General features: G+C 37.5%; 1 protein-coding gene and 1 long non-coding RNA gene across 3 annotated transcripts; one reads left to right on the top strand and one right to left on the bottom strand.

Moving 5' to 3' along the window:
• Window positions 1–1,047: 1,047 nt before the first annotated feature.
• On the top strand, window positions 1,048–19,632 carry vil1 (villin 1). Of its 2 annotated transcripts, none has more exons than XM_039683418.2 (20): window positions 1,048–1,171; window positions 9,946–10,055; window positions 10,168–10,242; window positions 10,351–10,547; window positions 11,657–11,765; window positions 13,354–13,464; window positions 13,602–13,804; window positions 13,898–13,976; window positions 14,559–14,657; window positions 14,967–15,120; window positions 15,748–15,848; window positions 15,927–16,064; window positions 16,241–16,399; window positions 16,960–17,139; window positions 17,239–17,384; window positions 17,865–18,009; window positions 18,097–18,285; window positions 18,375–18,443; window positions 18,645–18,800; window positions 19,434–19,632. In XM_039683418.2, the coding sequence occupies exons 2-20, from the start codon at window positions 9,975–9,977 to the stop codon at window positions 19,545–19,547; spliced, it is 2,505 nt and encodes an 834-aa protein (XP_039539352.2). In that variant the 5' UTR covers window positions 1,048–1,171; window positions 9,946–9,974; the 3' UTR covers window positions 19,548–19,632. The 2 variants fall into 2 exon arrangements, with proteins under 2 accessions (XP_039539352.2, XP_039539351.2); XM_039683417.2 differs by lacking the exon at window positions 1,048–1,171 and adding an exon at window positions 3,825–3,914.
• LOC148978383 (uncharacterized) lies at window positions 3,800–19,504 on the bottom strand. Its single transcript, XR_016169333.1, has 3 exons — window positions 19,417–19,504; window positions 16,922–18,064; window positions 3,800–4,018 (listed from the first exon to the last, which is right to left on the bottom strand). It is a non-coding gene; the product is annotated as an uncharacterized LOC148978383 (long non-coding RNA).
• Window positions 19,633–19,925: the final 293 nt, after the last annotated feature.

Below are 19,925 nucleotides of genomic sequence, written 5' to 3'. Positions count from 1 at the left end.
ACAGTAACTTATGCATAATTAAGTAACTAAACTTAAACTAAACCCTAAGCAAGTACGTTAATGTAATGTTACAACACTGTAAAAAAATATTGTTGGTTTAACTTAAAAAAGTAAGTAACCTGGTTGCCTTAAAATTTTAAGTTCATTGAACTGGAAAAAGTGAGTTAAAACAATGAAGGAGAATGATTTAATCATCAGAAACTCAAAATTATATGTTATCTGAACTAAATAAATTATCTCAGTTGATTTGACAAAAGAAAACATGTTGTGATTACTACACTGTAAAAAAATATTGTTGGTTTAACTTAAAGTACGTAACCTGGGTTGCCTTAAAATTTTAAGTTGATTGACCTGGAAAACGTGAGTTAATACAATGAAGGAGGTTAATTTAATCATCAGAAACTCAAAATAATAAGTTATCTCAACTAAATAAATTATTATAAAATTATTATAAAGTATTATTATAATTATTGTAAAGTTTCCACAAAAGAAAATATGTTGTGATAACAAATCTTGAAAATATTTTTTTACAGTGAAAGTACTTATTTAAGTTAGACAGTGTAACTACGTCAGCTTAAAATATAACAATATATATAAAAAAAAAAATATAATATAACAAATAATGCACCCGCTGTGAGCATAAGAGACTTCTTTAAAAAAAAATTAAAGACCCCAAAAAATGAACTGAACAGTGTTCTGGGTCCAGTGGGGCTCAGGTTGGGTAGCATAACAACTGTAATACTGTACATCTCCGCTGCCCTTAAGAACAAACTAGATCGAGGCGTTTATGTAGACATGTTGCTACCGTATGCAAACATCTGAACTTGCCATGATGCCGTCCTCCATTTACCTGTAAAGGCAGCATTTGTTTTAGATATGAGAGCACATGGTTGAAGCCCAACCACACACTCTGCAGCACAATCACAAAAGCAGGTTTATGGAGCTGAACCTGCCATGTTAACGCTTGTCCTGGATTATGTAAGAGAAGGGGGAGAGTTCGAACCGAAGCACTGGTGGCTGGCTGCTCTCTCTGTTAATGAGTTTGAGGAACGAGAGGGGAGCGGCCGCATTCTGGAGGCTGAAGTTCACCTAGAGACTATCTGGAGGTGAAAAGATAGGAGCGAAGCCCAACTCTTGGCTATCAAGGACAGAAATACACTGCCTAAAGAAGGTAGGCAACATTCTCTTGCAACTACGTTGAACTATAAAAACAGAACAACTTTTAATTTTAAAGCCTTTTGATGGAGTTAAGATGATTTATAATGTATAAACGTCATGCTTTATCTATGCAAGAGCTTGTGCAACTCCTTTTTGTGGTGCCATTTTGCCATGGTGGAATGTGCATTTCGGGTTTAGAGAAGTCGAATTAGTAATTTCATTCTCAATTTGCCCTGTTTCCCATGCATCCTTCATTATTTCATTCACAAAGGCTCTACTGTTGGGTCGAGCAGAGCACAACAAGCAGTGCTGAATGTAGTAGACTAACAGTGAGCCACTGTACATCTCAGTAATAATCACCCACACACACTTTTGATGGTCAATTTAACTCTCGAATGATCCAGCCAGCTCATTGCTGCCAGGGCATTTTGTAACCTACAGTATACTTCACTTGCCAAATAAACCCAGAAAAGACGATCTGTATTGATGCTTTAGACAACATCAATGCACTGAAGGAACTTGCTGAGATTCACCAAGGAGGTTTCATGACCAAAGAGGCGTTAACTGGATCATAGCACGGGAAGCATTCAACATAATTACTGCACATTTCTTTGCAAACATTTTGTGCAATTGTCATGGCGTACTTGATTCATTCGGTAATTATGCATGGACTTTGGAACTGTAGTAATAGTGAAAAGTTTGGACACGCCTACTCATTATTTATTATTACCCTTTTCCACATTTTATTATTAAAGTAAAAAAAATAACACAACTGTAAATATGGAATTATGATGCCAAAAATGTTTAACAAATCAAAGCTATCTTCTTTTAAACAATGGATGCTTTTTAAACATTAATGTTGACATGCTTTTCGTTCTCTATCTGTTCCAATACATCCAACAGCAATTATGTGTAGGCAACTTGCATTAGTATTTAAGCATTAGACTTGGTCAATAGGGTTGTAAAATCTTGAGAAATATAACTTCTGTCAATTGTTTCCAGACTTTGACTGGTTATTAGTTACATGTAATACCAGCCAAGCGAAAGAGTTAACCAGTAATGCATTCCAGTCCAGATTAGAGCCCCTTGTCTAGCTCTTTGAATTTAAGCTTCAAATCAGGGTTATTTTGCTTTGTTGTTGTCTGGAATTCCTGTTAGAATGTAGTATTTGCATAAAAACTTAATGACATGTCTCTAGTTTATTTTTCACTCAAAAAATGTAAATCCTGTCATCATTTACTCACCCTCATATTACAAACATGGACAAAAATCTAAAATGACATGATGACAGGGTTTTCAGGTACAGGCGAAATATTCTTAACAATTTCACAACCATGCAAGCTGACTCATCTGACTAATTGCCAATATCTCAGGTAGATATGACTTTGAGATATGACTAAGGCTTTGGAGCCTCTCCTTCTCTTTAAATATATATGAATGCTGTATTATTCTAAGCAGATTAGATATATAATATGCAGAACTAAAGGGAATGTGTTACAGTTGTAACTGATAATTTTCTAAAAAGGTCATATTTCATCCGGAATACAATTCTATCTGCTCCAGTGACAAAATACAGACTGACAGGAAAAAAAATCAATATGGAACTCCTTGGAATATCAGAGAATTGCAAAGTTTTAATATAAATAAAGTAGGGCTGTCAAACGATTAATCACATCCAAAATAAAAGTTTGTGTTTACATAATATATGTGCGTGCACTGTATAATTATTTTGTATATATATATATATATATATATATATAAATGCACACACATGCATGTATATTTAAGAAAAAATATTATTTATATATAAAATATTTATATTTATTTTAGGGCTGTGCAACGATTATTCGTGATTAATCGCATCCAAAATAAAAGTTTGTTTAGATAATATATGTGTCTGTAGTGTGTATAACTATTTTGTATATATAAATACACACACATGCATGTATATATTTAAGAAAAATGTGTTGTTAATATATCAAATATTTATATCAGGGCTGTCAAGCGATTAATCGCATCCAAAATAAAAGTTTGTGTTTACATAATATACGTGGGTGCACTGTGTAAAATTATTTTGTGTATATATATATATTACTTATATATAAAATATTTATATTTACAAATCATATAAATTATACATAAATCTATATGCAGTATATACATGAAAATATTTATTTATTTTTATTATTTATATTTATATATACAAAATAATTATACACAGTACACCCACATATATTATGTAAACACAAACTTTTTTTTGGATGCGATTAATCGTGATTGACAGCCCTAAAATAAAGTCAATAAACATGTTATTCTTGTAAATCTCATAAAATTAAAATGTATTTTTATTAAGAGGGAAATAAAGCAACTGGAAAAGAAACTCATTGGTCAGTACACAGTCCTCGGTCATGTCAACACATCAAAGTAAAATGCAAAGGACAAGTACAGTATGTGCAGCAGCAGATGGGCTGGGGGTGGAGAGGTAAACAATACATTTGTTTCGCTTTATTGCTCTGAGACATCTACTGGGGAGGGGGGTGAGATAAACATATCATGCATGTAACTACAGATATGACACACCTGTATGCACATCACCTGCTCTTGCCATATATGGCCCTGAGTGAATGAACATAGAGAGAGATAAAAGTGCAAGGGTTGTAAAGTAGAGAGAGAGGGAGCCGCGCAGTCTCCACCACTTTCTGTAAACCAGCTGCACCTTTACCTGGCTGCGTCCTTCTCCATTGCTCCGGTGGCAGGTGAGTTCCTCTTTTTCTCACTCTTTCCATTGCAGAAGAGACCTTTAGCTTTGACGATGCTCATTAAAGTGATTCATTAGCCAAGCGGACTGTAAAAGTTGACCCTGCAAAAGAAGAAAAAATGAAAACCATGTTGTTTGGCGAATAATGCAACAGTGCTTCTTATTTGAAATAGATGTTTATTCAGAGATTGTTTGCCTTAATATTTATCATTAATCATTAGTTTTAATTCCCCTTCTAATATTAGCAGCAAAATATAATAAACTGTCTTTAAACATTCAATATATTTCATTATATCTATTGGGTTACACTTTGTTTTACAGTTACAGTGTACTTGCCCAGAAAGGTTAAGGTTAGGTTTAGGGGTTACCCAACCCAGTTACTACAGTTGCTATAAGTAGTACTTTACAGTACTTTTACAGTGTATAAGTAGTACTTTACAATAGTTGTGCAGTGTATAAGTGGTACATTATGCGGAACAGGACTGTAAAATAAAGTGCTACCATCTATTGAATCGATTAACTGATTCATTTGAAGCATTTTACATATGGACAACACATAGATTTATATGTAAAATATTCTCAAAAACTTGTGTGTCTCAATGAATATCTGGTGACCAAAAGCGTCCATTGTATATACCGGCTTTATGCTTGAATAACCGGACAACATGCTATTTTTTGCCTATGTTACAATTTGTATTGCATAATCTGATGTGCTTTGGACTGAAGGTTGGATTGGCCATGGTGGGCAGTTTACAGGAAGAATATTAATCAAGCTTATAGAGAAGGAGGTGGAGATGAGACATGTACACAGCACTGTCAGGCCTGATCAAACACTGAGCGGTTACATAAAAACTCTGCACACTTTCCTGTTTGTTCTGACACACTAATACTGAGGGCAGATAATTCATGATACGCTGTTGTAATGGTAACGGCAGAGAGGAGCCATTATTGCACTAACGACATAACTTTAAGATTTAGTTAGGAAATATGAACCTTTGCACTGGGCAGAGGGTTTGTGATCAGTGACTTAAGGGTCGGTGCAATCTGCTTGTACTAGAGAGAGCGATACAATCCCTAATAAAACCCAACCATCCAATCAAACGAGGGAGATTGAGTCATCTGTATTATCACACCATATCATCTGCAAGGTATCAGGGAAACATAAAAAGATGTAGATAAGAAAGCTCATAAATTTGGGATGTGCAAACAGAAATTGATCCTCTTGGGTGTGTGTGTAGATACTGTATGTATGCATGTATGAGTTGTCAATAATGAGCGGCTCGCTGTACACAATTTGACTTTTGGTATACGATGTTGTCACTTTGGTCCTGGAGGATTAAATCTGCTAAGCTGTTGACTATTGTTGCTGCTGCAGAGCAATTGTGGAATTGCTACTGCTAAATATGTAAGATATGCACCATAAATAGAGATATATAAATCATGTAGCAAATTTAGGCAGGTGGAGCTGGGGGAAGTGGAGGGTTTCTGATGGCAACCCTAAGACTGATGCTGCGTTCATGTGCTGTGGTAATTATGGTAAATACCAAAAGCCGACGTGGAAAATGCACATGAACACCCTCTCGTGTGGTATTTACCACTGGGCAACTCGTAGAATATTTTGATGGACGAGTTGCCGAGATGAGATAACCTTTGACCATTTCAAAATGGCGGAGAGCACCGCGAGAGTCGTGAATGGTAAAAACAAATTATATACTATTCATGATCTAGAAAATATACAGCATATTATTTACCTTTTGAGTTTTGATAAATCATTTTCTTGCTGTAGCAGATGACTTAAACAATCTAAAATAGTTTTAGCTAAATAACAGGTCTGGATCTTCATCTTTTTACCACATTACGACAACAAAAGCACTTGAACGCAACACACTGGTAAATACCAGTTCACAAGTGGAAAATATCCTATTTTCTATAGCACGTGAACGCAGCATGACTCTGATAGCGTGCTGAGGACTACAGGCCCCGTCCACACTACTGCGTTTTCGTTAAAAAACGGAGAATTAAAACGAATACAATCTCCGTCCACACCAGTATTTTATCTGCGTATTAGAAATGATCTCCATCCACATTAAAACGACTGAAAACGCGGATCACGTGACCATTCACCAACACTGGGCATGCGCGTGCCGGTGTAAACAGTGATTGACGAATCAGGGAAGGATACGTCATGACTGATAACACCCAATCATGGAGCCAAGCGTCAGCCCCTGCGTTAGCGTTTCTGAAGTCCTACGTTTCGTCTCGTCCACACTAAAACGCCCTCCGGAGATTCAAAACGCAAAATGGAGCTGCAGCGTTTCTAAACTTCTCCGTTTTAGGTCTTCGTTTTTCCCGTTTTAGTCTGGACGGGAGGTGCAAACGTAGCAAAAGGTCTCCGTTTTTTAAACGAAAACGCAGTAGTGTGGACAGGGCCTATAGTCAGCAAACACTAAACCAGATTTAAATGTTGACCAAGCAATCTTATTGGGGTGTTGGATCAGCAAAGGCCAATCAGCTTGTGCCATGTGGTAATGTGATTGCTTGTAGATGACTGAGCTATATACTGTATGATTGATGAATACACATTACATTGTCTCAAGCCAAGTTCACACAACAGGATTTTAAGCCCGATTTAAGCCTGATTTTGCAAATCGTGGAGCTCGCCGACAGGTCAGGGTGTTATCGCGTGCAAATCGCGGGGGATTCTGAACGCTTGCCAATCTGTTAGCATGAAAGAGCCAACAACGCAGCGAAGACGCTCGCAGATGCCTCGCAGATGCGTCACCAAGCCCAGAAAAATATCTAGCATGCTAGATATCCAGAGCCATCGTGCGACTCAACCTCAGTGATGTCATGAGCTCAAGCCAATCAGAGCAAGGCATGGTTTGAGGTCACCCATGGTAAATCTTATGTTTTCTTTTTCTTTTTTTTTTTGCTTTTTTTTCTCAGAGCAAATCATCGCACAAACAGTGTGCAGCACTAGTTTCTGTCTCACATCCATATTCGCGTGTTGTGTTCTTCTCTTCTCGTCATTTCTGGTTCGTTTTATTGCTGATTTTTTTGTGACAAAACGTGGTTTGTAGACAAGATAGAATCGTTGGGTGACACAGTTGTTTTCAACTCGTTATTTATTTGATTATTTTCAGGATTTAGACCGTACCTACCATAGTACTGAAACAGCTCTCATTAGAGTCACAAATGATTTGCTCGTATCATCCGATCGTGGTTGTATCTCTATGCAGTGCGTTGTCAACTCGTGTAGTGCGTTACCTCCTGTTGTAGATCAATCACGTTGTGTTGTGTGGTGTGAACAGCTAAACAACTTGAATTGAATAAACAACTTGAACAGCTAAACTGCTGATTTCACAGAGAACAAGTCATGTAGTGTGAACCGCACAGTTCAGCCCGAACCGCACAGTTCAGCCCGACGTTTTAAAATCATGTAGTGTGAACAAGGCTTTAAAGGGTTAGTTCACCCAAAAATGAAAATTAAGTCATTAATTACTCACCCCCATGCTGTACCAACCCCGTAAGACCTTCGTTTGTCTTCGGAACACAAATGAAGATATTTTTGATTAAATTTGAGAGCTGTATAACTACCACATTGGCTCCTAAGGGACTGCCTCTTGACGGCCCAGAAAGTCAATGAAGAAAATGTTTAAATATCCCAAGTGACTACCGTGGCTCAACTATATGTTTATCAAGCGACGCGAATACTTTTTGTGCGAAAAAACAAACAAAAATAACGAGTTTATTCGACTATTTCTTTTCTTCCTTGTAGGCCAGAACGAGACTTCCTTATAGATTTCCACGACGCATGCGCGAGAATTGCGATCTGAAGTAGTGTAACCTGGTGTAAGCAGATCGCAAATCTCACGCATGCGTCGTGGAAATCTAAGGAAGTCTCGTTCTGGCCTACAAGGAAGAAAAGAAATAGTCGAATAAACTCGTTATTTTTGTTTGTTTTTTCGCACAAAAAGTATTCGCGTCGCTTGATAAACATATAGTTGAGCCACGGTAGTCACTTGGGATATTTAAACATTTTCTTCATTGACTTTCTGGGCCGTCAAGAGGCAGTCCCTTAGGAGCTAATGTGGTAGTTATACAGCTCTCAAATTTAATCAAAAATATCTTTATTTGTGTTCCGAAGACGAACGAAGGTCTTACGGGGTTGGTACAGCATGGGGGTGAGTAATTAATGACTTAATTTTCATTTTTGGGTGAACTAACCCTTTAAAGACATGAAATTACATTAGCGTTTCATGTAGGAGCTGTTATCAGGTGTGATGACCCCACATGATCTGAGCTTCCTGCCTCATTTGTTAAACACAACACCAAAGAAATGCAACTGTCCGAAAATAGATGATAGCGATCAAGCACTGGCAAGTTTTTTTTTTACTTATTTTTTTATATCATTATGGAACCAGGATGTGGAAATGAGGACAGAGGTAATGGAAGGGAGGATAGGATGGAAAGTATTTGGTTGATCCTTTAACATGAAAAGCAATGGCTTTGAAACAGGCACTATTCCCTCACTGGCCACAAAGTTTGCAGTATATTTAAACAGAGGGGTAGTATGCACACAACAACGACAAAGCAAACACAATATAATCAAATTTACAGTCCCCTGACTATAATAAACCATGTACAACTTCCTTTAGAACATTATTATCACATGTTACCTGGGACAATGTAAAAATAATTCATATAATAAATAATAAATGTGGACTAAACAAAATTATTATCTTAAAAAAATTATTAGAATATTTATCTTTCAATTATTAAAATCTATGCTGATTAAACCAATACCCATTTCAGTCCAAAAAATATTAGTATTTTGTATGTTTTTATTTTTTTATATCAAAAATATACATTTAGATTTGTTTTCAGATAATATATAATTAAAGTTAAAAAATAAAGGAAATAATTAAAATGAAATACACATTTTGCATAAAATCAAGCCTATTTTAGTATGATTTTGCATTTTGACATTATTTTTATTACAATTAAGCACCTTTTATTCACCAATAATATATCTTGAATTAAGTTTTTTATACCACATTAAATGCATAAATGTCACAAAACAAATCTAAATGTATATTTAGTGAGGTTTATACTTAAAAAAATGTGGGGCTAAAAAGACTAAAAAAGAAAGACTATTCTTAAAATAAACTTTATGAATAAAAAAAAATGTGGCATTTAAAAAAAATGTCCTTCAAGTAAATGCATCTTGTTATAAGGATGTTCATGTAGAAAACAAAACAGACATGCTGGTTAAGAAACAAATATTTGCAGTCAACAGGGTTGGAAGTATGTGCTTACTTATGTGCAGTATGTGTAGTAGGCTATTGTATTGTAGTATTGTAGGTCTTGATCACACCCTGACATCTCAGCCACACTTAAAGATATCTGCTCTATCTGTGAGGGCGTATTTTACTACACATTTGCATGAAATATGACATGAGGTTTTCATTTCCTTTCCCAGGGCCGTCTGACCATCTTTCTTCCGCAACTAGGGTTTCAAATAGCTTTAGGTTCTAGGTTTACTAATGCATGATAAACTGAAGAGCAATCTAATGCATGAAACTTTAGGCCACACCCTATGCCTTTAAGCCAACAGAAAATAAATCATTAAGCAAGCATTTATAGAGACCATGGCCATAAACAACAAAGCCATTTTATAGTTAACATATTTCATTATTAGTTTAAAAAGGTCATTCATTGGAAGTCTTTTCTTTCCTTCAAGTCTATGTACTGTAATATCAAATACAGCATGTTTTTGAAAAAAAATGCATTTAGAGTAAATAATAATAATTTTCTTTTTATTGGGAACTGTACCTTTACTATTATATACTATACGGTGAGGTCAGATCAAGGAAAAGGAGTAAATAAAAGGAAAATGGGTATGTTAACAGCTGGTAGTCTCATTTATTAGGAAATCTTTCACAGTATCTGTATTTGATTCTAGGAAACATTTTGTCTCACTGAATTCAAGTAATTCCTATCCAACCCTCCCTTTTTCTCTCTTCCAGGTATTTCGCTGATACTTTAAGCTGGCACCATGCCACAGGACCAAGTCAAGACCGATGTTCCCAAAGTCCTCAATAAAACCACACCAGGACTTCAGATATGGAGAGTGGAGGTAAGCAGGAATGATTGACAGCACAGCTACTTTGTCAAATCAGTGCATTCATATCTCAGTTACTGACATTTTAGCAAATCACTAATCAGTCACCTGTTTAATCAATGCTCAGAACATGGAGCTCGTGCCCTGTCCGTCTAAAACATTTGGACAGTTTTTTGAGGGAGACAGCTATGTAATACTTTACGTAAGTATCAGTGCTAAGTGCCCTATAATTAACTCAAGTGCTTTTGAGCTGACAACCTTACAGGTCAATGAACGAATGAGTGCACTAAAAAATTATCTCATTTTTCAGACTCACAAGACCAGCAACCACTACTCCTATGACATTCATTATTGGCTGGGCAAGTCCACCTCCCAGGATGAGCAGGGAGCAGCAGCGATATACACCACGCAGATGGATGAGCACCTAGGGGGGGCCGCTGTGCAGCATCGTGAGGCCCAGGGCCACGAAAGCGCCACTTTCCAAGGATACTTCAAACAGGGCATCATGTAAGCCATCTTGGATTACCTTGGATGAATCTAATCAAAATATGTAAACGTCACACTTCACTCCAAAATCAGGATAGTAATAATTAAAGCTGCAAGCAGCATGTATCGGGGTTCAGGTGTTAAAGGCCTTGGATTAAGATTTCCATTGTTAGAAATCCAGTCATACTATTGAATGGTCATACAACACTCTCATTTCCCCTGAGATGAGAGAAATCCGCTATTCACCTTTTTCACTTCCTCCTACAATGACGCAAAATCGCCATTTTACGTCATTGTAGGAGGAAATGTAATGCTGCTTTCACACTGGACGCGAACAGTGCGTCAAATTCGCATCTACCACGTCTAGTTTGACGCTTGACCACTTTGTGTTAATTCGTGCATCAAGAGTGAAACTGACGCACGTAAAAACAAAAGTTTGAAAAAGTTCTTCACCACGTGAGCAAGCAGCAGACTCCTGATTGGTTAACGCAGTGCGAATTTGACACTAGATTTTTCAACTCGGGCGGCAGAAGCAAATTTGCGTCAAACGTGTGAATGCACAAATAGCACTAACTAAATCATTCGCGCTTAATGCGCCAGACGCTCAATTCGCGGCAATCACACGAATGAGGCGTATTCGTGTCTACCGCGCCGCGCTCTACGCCTCGGTTGTGCTGCAGGAAATTTTTACGCGCATAGCGCGTCTTTGCATAAACTTAACATTGAAATCATTCGCACCTGACGCGCTATTCGCGTCCGGTGTGAAAGAACCATAAGAGGGGGAATTTCTGTAAAGACTACAAGCTGTTCCCACCATTTCAAACCCATTTCAGACCCTAACATGTTCTTGACAGAAGTCATCCCTATAGTACATAAACTAAACTTTTCAAGGGGAGTTCCAGTTCATCATGTTATTTCATGCACAGTGCATATATTTTCCTTCAACGGTAATTTCCGCAAATGAACTTCTTTATTTTAGGATGCTGCGTGATAAGCAAATGACAGAATGCTTCTCTTCTCTTAGTCACAAATAATTTAAAAAAATGGGGAAGATTACAAAAATAGACTTCTTCCATTCAGTTTCCAGGAAGTAGTTACAACTAATCAGGCTGTTAATCTCATTATTCTAGATACAAAAAAGGTGGAGCCGCATCTGGGATGAAACAAGTGGAGACAAACACATACAACATCCGCAGACTGCTGCATGTGAAAGGAAATAAGCATGTGGTTGCAGGAGAGGTAAGAATAGCCCCAGTCAGATCACAATAGAGGAACTCAGACCCACTACATCAATACGTGCTGACAGACAGTGCTGTGAAAAGCCTCCATCTAGATTGTCTGACTTTTAACTACTTCTTTTTTCCATGCGTCAGCTACACAAAAACCAACCACCGACATCATGCCTAAAATATTAACACCCACTTAACAAAGGCTTAAAGTCATCCAGTCCATGTACATTTTGATAACACTACTTGAGGGGGTGAGCATAAGACGGACGTGACACTTTCATAATCATGACATGACACTGGTTTATGCATGTTTATGACAACCGTCATTAAAGCAGCATTAGGTAACTTTTGAAATTTTGCTCTCGGGGTCCCCTACAGTTGGGAAACAGTATTGTCTTCTACTACTGTCGTAAAATCTGTCATGGTTACACTAGGGAATACATGTGTGCATTTGTTGACAAACAATACACCCAAACTCTGCAGAAGGAAGGAGTTCTCACGTCTTAGACAGACTCCAGTGTTGCGTGAAATGTCTTCATCCCAGGTACATTATTATTATTTTTGTCAAACGGCAAAAGATTGCATAGCTCACGTTTACAAGTCAGCGTCTTTATAGTAACGTTAGCCTATTGGCTACTGTTTTACATAATGGATATGCTAATTCAATTCAATGTTTGTGTGGTAGGTAATAGCCATATCGTCAATATTATAATATCAAGCTACCATAGATGAATCTGCAAATTTGAAAAATCGATTTGCATTATAGCCTGAGGCAAGACACTTTCACCAGAAAAATAAATAAACAATCATGACTATCAGCCTCCAGACATTGGATAGTTATCCTGACCGATTATTTTGTCTGTCTAATCATGTATTATTTACTTGCAAGAATGTAGCCCCTACCAAACTTGTACACACCGTTAAGACATAGGCTTACTGATTTATTTAGTTTTTGACGGCCAGCATCGGTCGGGCACCCCTCCTCCTCCTTTAGCTCACGCCAGCGAGCGAACGCTGGACCAATATTGATCCTCGTCCTGCCTTTTATTTGGTCGCTCTACCTTTTCTCTTTCTACGGTCCTCCAACAAAACCTTTGGCTTCTTGGTTTTTGCTGCTTCAGGCATGACAACATACAAAGGTAAAAAAACGAAACAAAAGACGCTCGTTGGTCTTGCGCGTTAGAATTTGATGAAGTGGGGGAAGTGACGTATGCCGTAAAGCAGTCGAATTTTGTAGTTTTTTTTTTGTGCTTGAGTTCCTACCCGAAACCTGAAGTTACATAGTGCCAGTAAAAGCGATACAAACACGGTCAGGCTGCAGACCTGTGATTCAACCCATATTGTAAGTCAATGTACCATCACAAGGGTTTTGGAAAAATATTATAAAGAATGAAAAAGTTACATAGTGCTGCTTTAAGTGTCAGTCGCTCAATTATGACATTTTTAATGCAAATATAACATTGTTTGAGATGTCTGTTATGACAACTGGATGTAAACCAATACATCATAACCTGTCAAGTGTCTGATTATACATAGCTTGCGTTACTTGAAATCTCCCAAAAAGTGCAAATTATGAGGCTCAATCCCTCTGTGTTTAGGTGGAAATGAGCTGGAACAGTTTTAATAAAGGTGATGTGTTCCTGCTGGACCTCGGGAGCCTGATCATTCAGTGGAATGGGCCCAAGAGTAACCGAATGGAGAGGTTAAGGGTAAACCATTTGAACTGATTTGCTATGCAAAAAAAAAAAAAAAAAAAAAAAACAATTTAGCAATGTAAATTATCACATTTTTAATGCTGAAGGTATTACCACATATGCACCGCAATCAAACTGAAGGCTTTTTATAGGGAATGAACCTAGCGAAGGACATCCGTGACCGAGAGAGAGGTGGACGAGCACAAGTGACTGTAGTGGAAGGAGATGATGAGAAATCTTCTGAGGATGCCATGAAAATGATGAAGCAGGTATTGGGGGAGAAAAGAGAGATCAAAGATGCCATCCCAGATCAGATCGTTGATGAGAAACTGAAGACTGCCATTAAACTCTTTCAGTGAGTTACATTTGAAGCTGTTTTATGTATAGTCTTGCTGCATTATTTTGTAGAAAAATATGCGCTAAAACTAAAATAATCTTTTGTGAAAAGTATTTCAGATGCTGAGGGGAACCTTGTAGTGCAAGAGGTGGCAGTGAAACCTCTCACACAAGACCTACTAAAAACTGAGGTATGACTAATCCTGACCTCTTAACCAACCTACACACCACAGCATAAAACAGGTCTGTGCAAAGGTCAAGTTGATAGCACAGGATATAGTGATGCATATTATAGTCAAATGTCACACTTACACCAATGTCAAAGTGTACAGTTTCATTTCATTGATCACAGCTGGGAGGGACACATGTGATGGGTCATAAAATAGTGCGCCAAGGATGTAGTAGTTAAAGGAAAAAATTTTTATTGATTTTTTTTGTTTGTTTCAGATGCATAGCTTATTACATTATTGTATTTTGATACAAGATTATGAAGACAAACTTTTGTATTTTGATATTTTTTAAATAGCATGCACCAATGAATTGTGCACAATAAGACCATCACTTCAATAGAAATCCAATCAGATTTCATGACTTGAAATGGAAAACAAGCAAGTTATGTTATGCAAGATGGACAGCTATCCAAATGCAAAATATTACAAGTGTATAATTTTGGTACACAAGAGCCATCCATGGCTGTTGTTACACCGCATTAAGACACTAGTAGCACGTAGTATAAATGTATGACAACAAGTGAAATCTGATTCCTGTGCCAGGACTGCTATCTGCTGGATCAAGGTGGAATAAAGATCTTTATCTGGAAGGGCAAAAAGGCATCAAAAACTGAAAGGGCAGAGTCTCTGAAGAAAGCAGAGGTGAGTCCAGACTATTCAAATCCTTTTTCACCAAGTTTGTATACGTATTTGTGCGTAAAAACTTAAGTGTGAATAACGTCAAGCTGAAATTATGATGTATCGTCAACTAATTTATTGTTCAAGTCCTTAAAATCCAAGTCTTTAAGTTATCCTATGGTACCATTTCCGCGAACATTAAAACAATTGTACAGTTATTAGTGAATAATGCCCAATATTTCCATAGTATATTGCACCAATGATGAATGTAACCATAGCAAATTATCATGAAAGACTCACTTTATCATCTCACTTAATATTCTATTGTTCTAGGCCTACATAAAGGCAAAAGCCTATCCTGCATCCACCAATGTAGAGACTGTGAGCGAAGGAGCAGAATCATCAGTGTTCAAGCAACTCTTCCAGAAGTGGACAGACAAGGGACAGACAGCTGGAATGGGAAGCACACACAGTCCAGGGAAAATAGGTGAGCATGGTGTACTAGTGTAAAAACGACACTAAAGTACACTACTAAAGAAACAGAAGTAATGGTAAAATCAGATGTTCAGGAGATTAAAAAGACAAAGGTTCAGGAGCTTGTAAAAATAGTGAAATATAAATTAGTCTTTGTAATAGTTAAAAATTACAACTATATATATATATAAATGGTTCAGCAATGCAATGTTTGGGAAGTTCCTTTAAAGCTCATAGCTTTTTCAGCTAGAGTTTAACTTTAAATACAGTCAAGCTCATCCTTTGAAATAGTAGTTAGCTGTACTACAATTTGCAAACAAAAAGTAGCTAACCATTTGTGTATATGTGTGTTTTGAAAACGGCTTCAAATAGTCCACTTCTGCATCGCTACTTTTAGTTGTCAATGACTTACGCAGAAGATCTTGTGTTTAAGGTTAAGGTAGTGTTCATACAGGATGCGCGCTCATGTTTAAAAAAAACAGCTGTGGTGAGATGCTGATTAAAAAAAACATTCCTCTACCCTGTGTTCATAGGCTAATTGAAAAATAGCATGGTGCATCCTGTATAAACAACCCCTTAGAGACCCATTTCCCATTCTACATGACTCTGACTTTATTCATTTTATGATTGCTTTCCGTAGCCAAGGTTGAGCAGGTCAAATTTGACGCCACCTCTATGCATGCAAGACCTGACTTGGCTGCACAGCAGAAAATGGTGGATGATGGGTCAGGTGAAGCTGAGGTCAGTGAAATGACCTTTTATTGCCTTTCATGCATCTTAGTAACCAGAACTCATTACATAAGTGTGTTCATCCCTCAGGTATGGAGGCTTGAGGACAATGAGCTTGTCCCTGTGGAAAGGAAGTGGCTCGGCCACTTCTACGGAGGGGACTGTTACCTTATTCTCTACAAATATGAAGTCAACAGAAAAATGCACTACATTCTGTACATGTGGCAAGTAGGTGTATCTTCCTCTCTCATTTTCTCACTCCCTGTACACTACCTTTCAAAAGTTTTTTTTTTAATGTTAACCCAGGCTACAGTTATTTAACCGAAAAACAGTAATATTGTAAAATATTATTAGAATAATTTAAAGTAATTATTTTCTTTTTTAAATATTTTTAAAATGTTTAGGGGCGCCATGCAAGCACGGCAGAGATGACAGCCTCTGCATTTCAAGCTGTGATTCTGGACCAGAAGTACAACGGAGAACCGGTGCAGGTCCGCGTTCCCATGGGAAAGGAGCCCATGCACCTAATGGCCATTTTCAAGGGCAAAATGATTATTTATGAGGTAGGTCTGTCAAACTGTTGCTCTCTAAGAAACACTTGGGCATGTCATCGTCGTAACAATGGAAACCCAAAACCCAAACACACTTCCTGTTTTAGGAATGATTATGTGTCTGTTCTTAAAACACTACCAGAAAATAAATAAATAATATATATATGCACACATGTACATGCATGTATACATGCAGTATATAGTATATAGCAAAACGTAAGAAGTGCAACAGCTTGCCAATGGGGCAGTACCTTAAAGATACAACTTTGTCCCATATAAAATAAAGGTGCATATTAGGACCTAAGGGGGTCATATTATTACCTTAAGATACCAATATACACCCTTTAAGGTAGATATGGATATGATTGGTTCAATGGCAAGCTAATTTTTATTTTTTGCACATTGCACTTAGTACAGCTTAACTTCCTGAAAAGAGTAAAATGTGTGGCGCCTTCAAAACAATTGAGGTGGGATTGTCAAAGAGTGTTTTGGTAATAATTGTTGCTGCTAGAGGTGCAGAAATGACCCACTTACCATATATTTCTCACTCATGTGTTGTTGTGATTGCACAGGAAGGAAGTTCCAGAGAAGGCTCCTCCCATTCTCAGCCACCAGTAAGATTGTTTCACATCCATGGAACGAATGAGTTCAACACGCGTGCCACTGAGGTGACTTCACGTTCATCTTCTCTGAACTCCAATGACGTCTTTGTGCTCAGCACAGATAAGTGCTGCTACCTGTGGTATGGCAAGGTCGGTAGAGTTTAATGCTAAAAACATTTGACAAATTTCAAAAGATATTTCTGAAAAAGTACAGGGGAGCACCAGTCACGTCTTAACATTACCTTGCAGGGCTGCAGTGGAGATGAGAGAGAGATGGCCAAATCACTGGCTGACATCATATCCAAAAGGGAGAAAAATGTTATTGCAGAGGGTCAGGAACCAGCTGACTTCTGGGTAAACCTCGGTGGAAAGTCCCAGTATGCCAGCAGCAAAAGGTACAGCAACAAATGCACACTGCACAAATGATTATGGTTCACTTCCAAAATCTGGTGAGCTGTTAATTGAAAGCCGTTTTAATTTTGTTTATATCATTCACAATGCTTAATGGGATTGTAGTTCTTTCCCTTATTGAATCAGTTAAGTACTCTGTCTTTGTCTTTTTTGCTTCAAATAAAAAACAAGTTTTGTGTAATGTTTGGCTTGGTTCATGACTTAAAATGCTTTAACAAAGACATTTAAAAAATGAAAAGTGAAATAATACCTCCGGTCCGAAACCAATGCCACAGAAAAAGTTGGCAGGCACTGTTCATTGCTCACGTGAAAAACAAAGGAAACTGGACTGGAGGAAATTGATTTCAATAGTGTTTAGCATTGTGCCATGCATTTCACCATTGCTTTCATTGCAAAGGAAATGATATATGTGATTCCACATAGACAGTTTTGGGACACAGCCAATAAGTTTCTCCCATTCTCAGACTTCAGGATGAGACAACTAGTGTTACGCCCCGGTTGTTTGAGTGCTCCAACCAGACGGGACGCTTTATAGCGACAGAGATTACGCACTTCAACCAAGATGACCTGGATGAGGATGATGTGATGTTGCTGGACATCTGGGATCAGGTGAATGTCAGGGTGGTTGTCTCTTTGTGCAAATGTTCAAATCGTTTTCATCCCACTAGAAATCACAGCACAATTATGTTCTGTTAGGTGTACCTGTGGATCGGCAAAGGTGCCAATGACAAGGAGAAGAAGGAAGCAGTGGTTACAGCACAGGAATATCTCAAGTCCCATCCTGCAGGGCGTGACCTGGAGACACCTATCCTTGTGGTCAAGCAAGGGTTTGAGCCGCCCACCTTTACAGGCTGGTTCTATGCTTGGGACCCACAAAAGTGGAGTGTAAGTAGCTGATATGACTTTCTTTTGGCATGACAACTTATTACACAAGTGTATGGTACAGAAGATGAATGTTTGTTACTGTCTTTTAGGGTGGGAAATCCTACGACCAGCTTAAATCAGAGCTTGGAGATGCAACTGATCTTATCAAAATTACTGTCGTAAGTTCCTAATTGTTTTTATGGGCTTAAATGGTAAAACGTGATGCTAGCAATGTCAATGTCCTAGGTTGAATGACCTAGGGGATGCAGGAACTGATAAACATCTACGGTATAACTTGAATGCTCTTTAAATTGCTCAGGGCAAAAAGCCTGCAAAATGCATAAATGTTACGTGAAGATGTTTTGAAATCTTGTGCACAGGATCTGACCCAACCAACCTCAAATCAAACCAACTCAAGTAACTCAACTCAAGGGGTTATGATAGCCCGTCCTGTCACGCAAACCTTCCCTCCAGAGAAGCTGGTGAACACTCAGACAGAAGACCTGCCTGAAGGAGTCGACCCCACAAGAAAAGAGGTAAACTCGTGATCTACAGATGTCCTTTTCATACACTATAGCAAATGAAAAATAAACACTGCCAGTGTCCCCAAAACAATAAACTGTTACGGTTAACAAGTGGGTAATACTAAGCTAAATGGCTAATACTAAGCTAAATCAGATATACAGTATGTACCATATATGTGTACAATAACATTGCCATGTCCAGCAATTGATTTAAATACATTAGGTTTAATTTGTCGTTTAATGAGATCTAATATACTAAACAAAATTATAAACACAACACTTTTGTTTTTGCCCCCATTTTTCATAAGCTGAACTCAAAGATTTAAGACTTTTGCTATGTACACAAAAGGCTTATTGCTCTCAAATATGGTTCACAAATCTGTCTAAATCTGTGTTACTCATATAATATAGTTTTTTTTTTTCTCATCAAAACTGAATATGCATGCCCATAAGTAGTTGTATATCAAGCTGAGACACATTTGTGTGCATTTTGTTTTGTGATTTCACTAGAATATTATAATAATATTACAATTTTAAAAAATCCTTATAGGCCTTTTTAAGGGGGGTGGTGAAATGTGACCTGGGCAAGTTTTAATAAGAATGATCTATTGATAAAACTAACACACACCTTTATTATCTGTGCAGGACTATCTCTCAAACGAAGACTTCGCCCTGATCATGGGGATTTCTCGGATGGATTTCTATGCTATGCCGTCCTGGAAGCAACTAAATGTGAAGAAACAAAAGGGCCTGTTTTAGGATGGAAAACATGGTACAGATTGTACACAAATACAGTCCTTTTCTACAAAACAGACTTCCTCTCGCTAGACTGTATGAATAGTAGTGGTGCCATGCAAAAACACTACAGTCAGGATCATTTTAGAGTTTTTAGATTTACATGTTTACATATAATTGCTTTATTTAAATATATTTTTGCACATGCAAATTGATTTATTTGAAATTGCTGTATTTGAAGTTAATGTTATAAAGCAGAATTGATTAGTACCTATAATTTTATAACAGAAAAGGAGATATGGGAAAATGAAGCTCGTAGGTCTTTTTTACAGCGATTATTGAACCTGCTTTGTGAACTTTGATTTTAATCTTTCGTTAATGCATCTCAATGGGATACCTTCA

Source organism: Pimephales promelas, chromosome 7 (genome assembly GCF_988280905.1).
Source record: "Pimephales promelas chromosome 7, fPimPro1.hap1.1, whole genome shotgun sequence".
Classification (NCBI taxonomy): domain Eukaryota; kingdom Metazoa; phylum Chordata; class Actinopteri; order Cypriniformes; family Leuciscidae; genus Pimephales; species Pimephales promelas.
The sequence above is the reverse complement of the archived record's forward strand: the minus strand, read 5'-3'. Positions and strand labels throughout refer to the sequence as shown.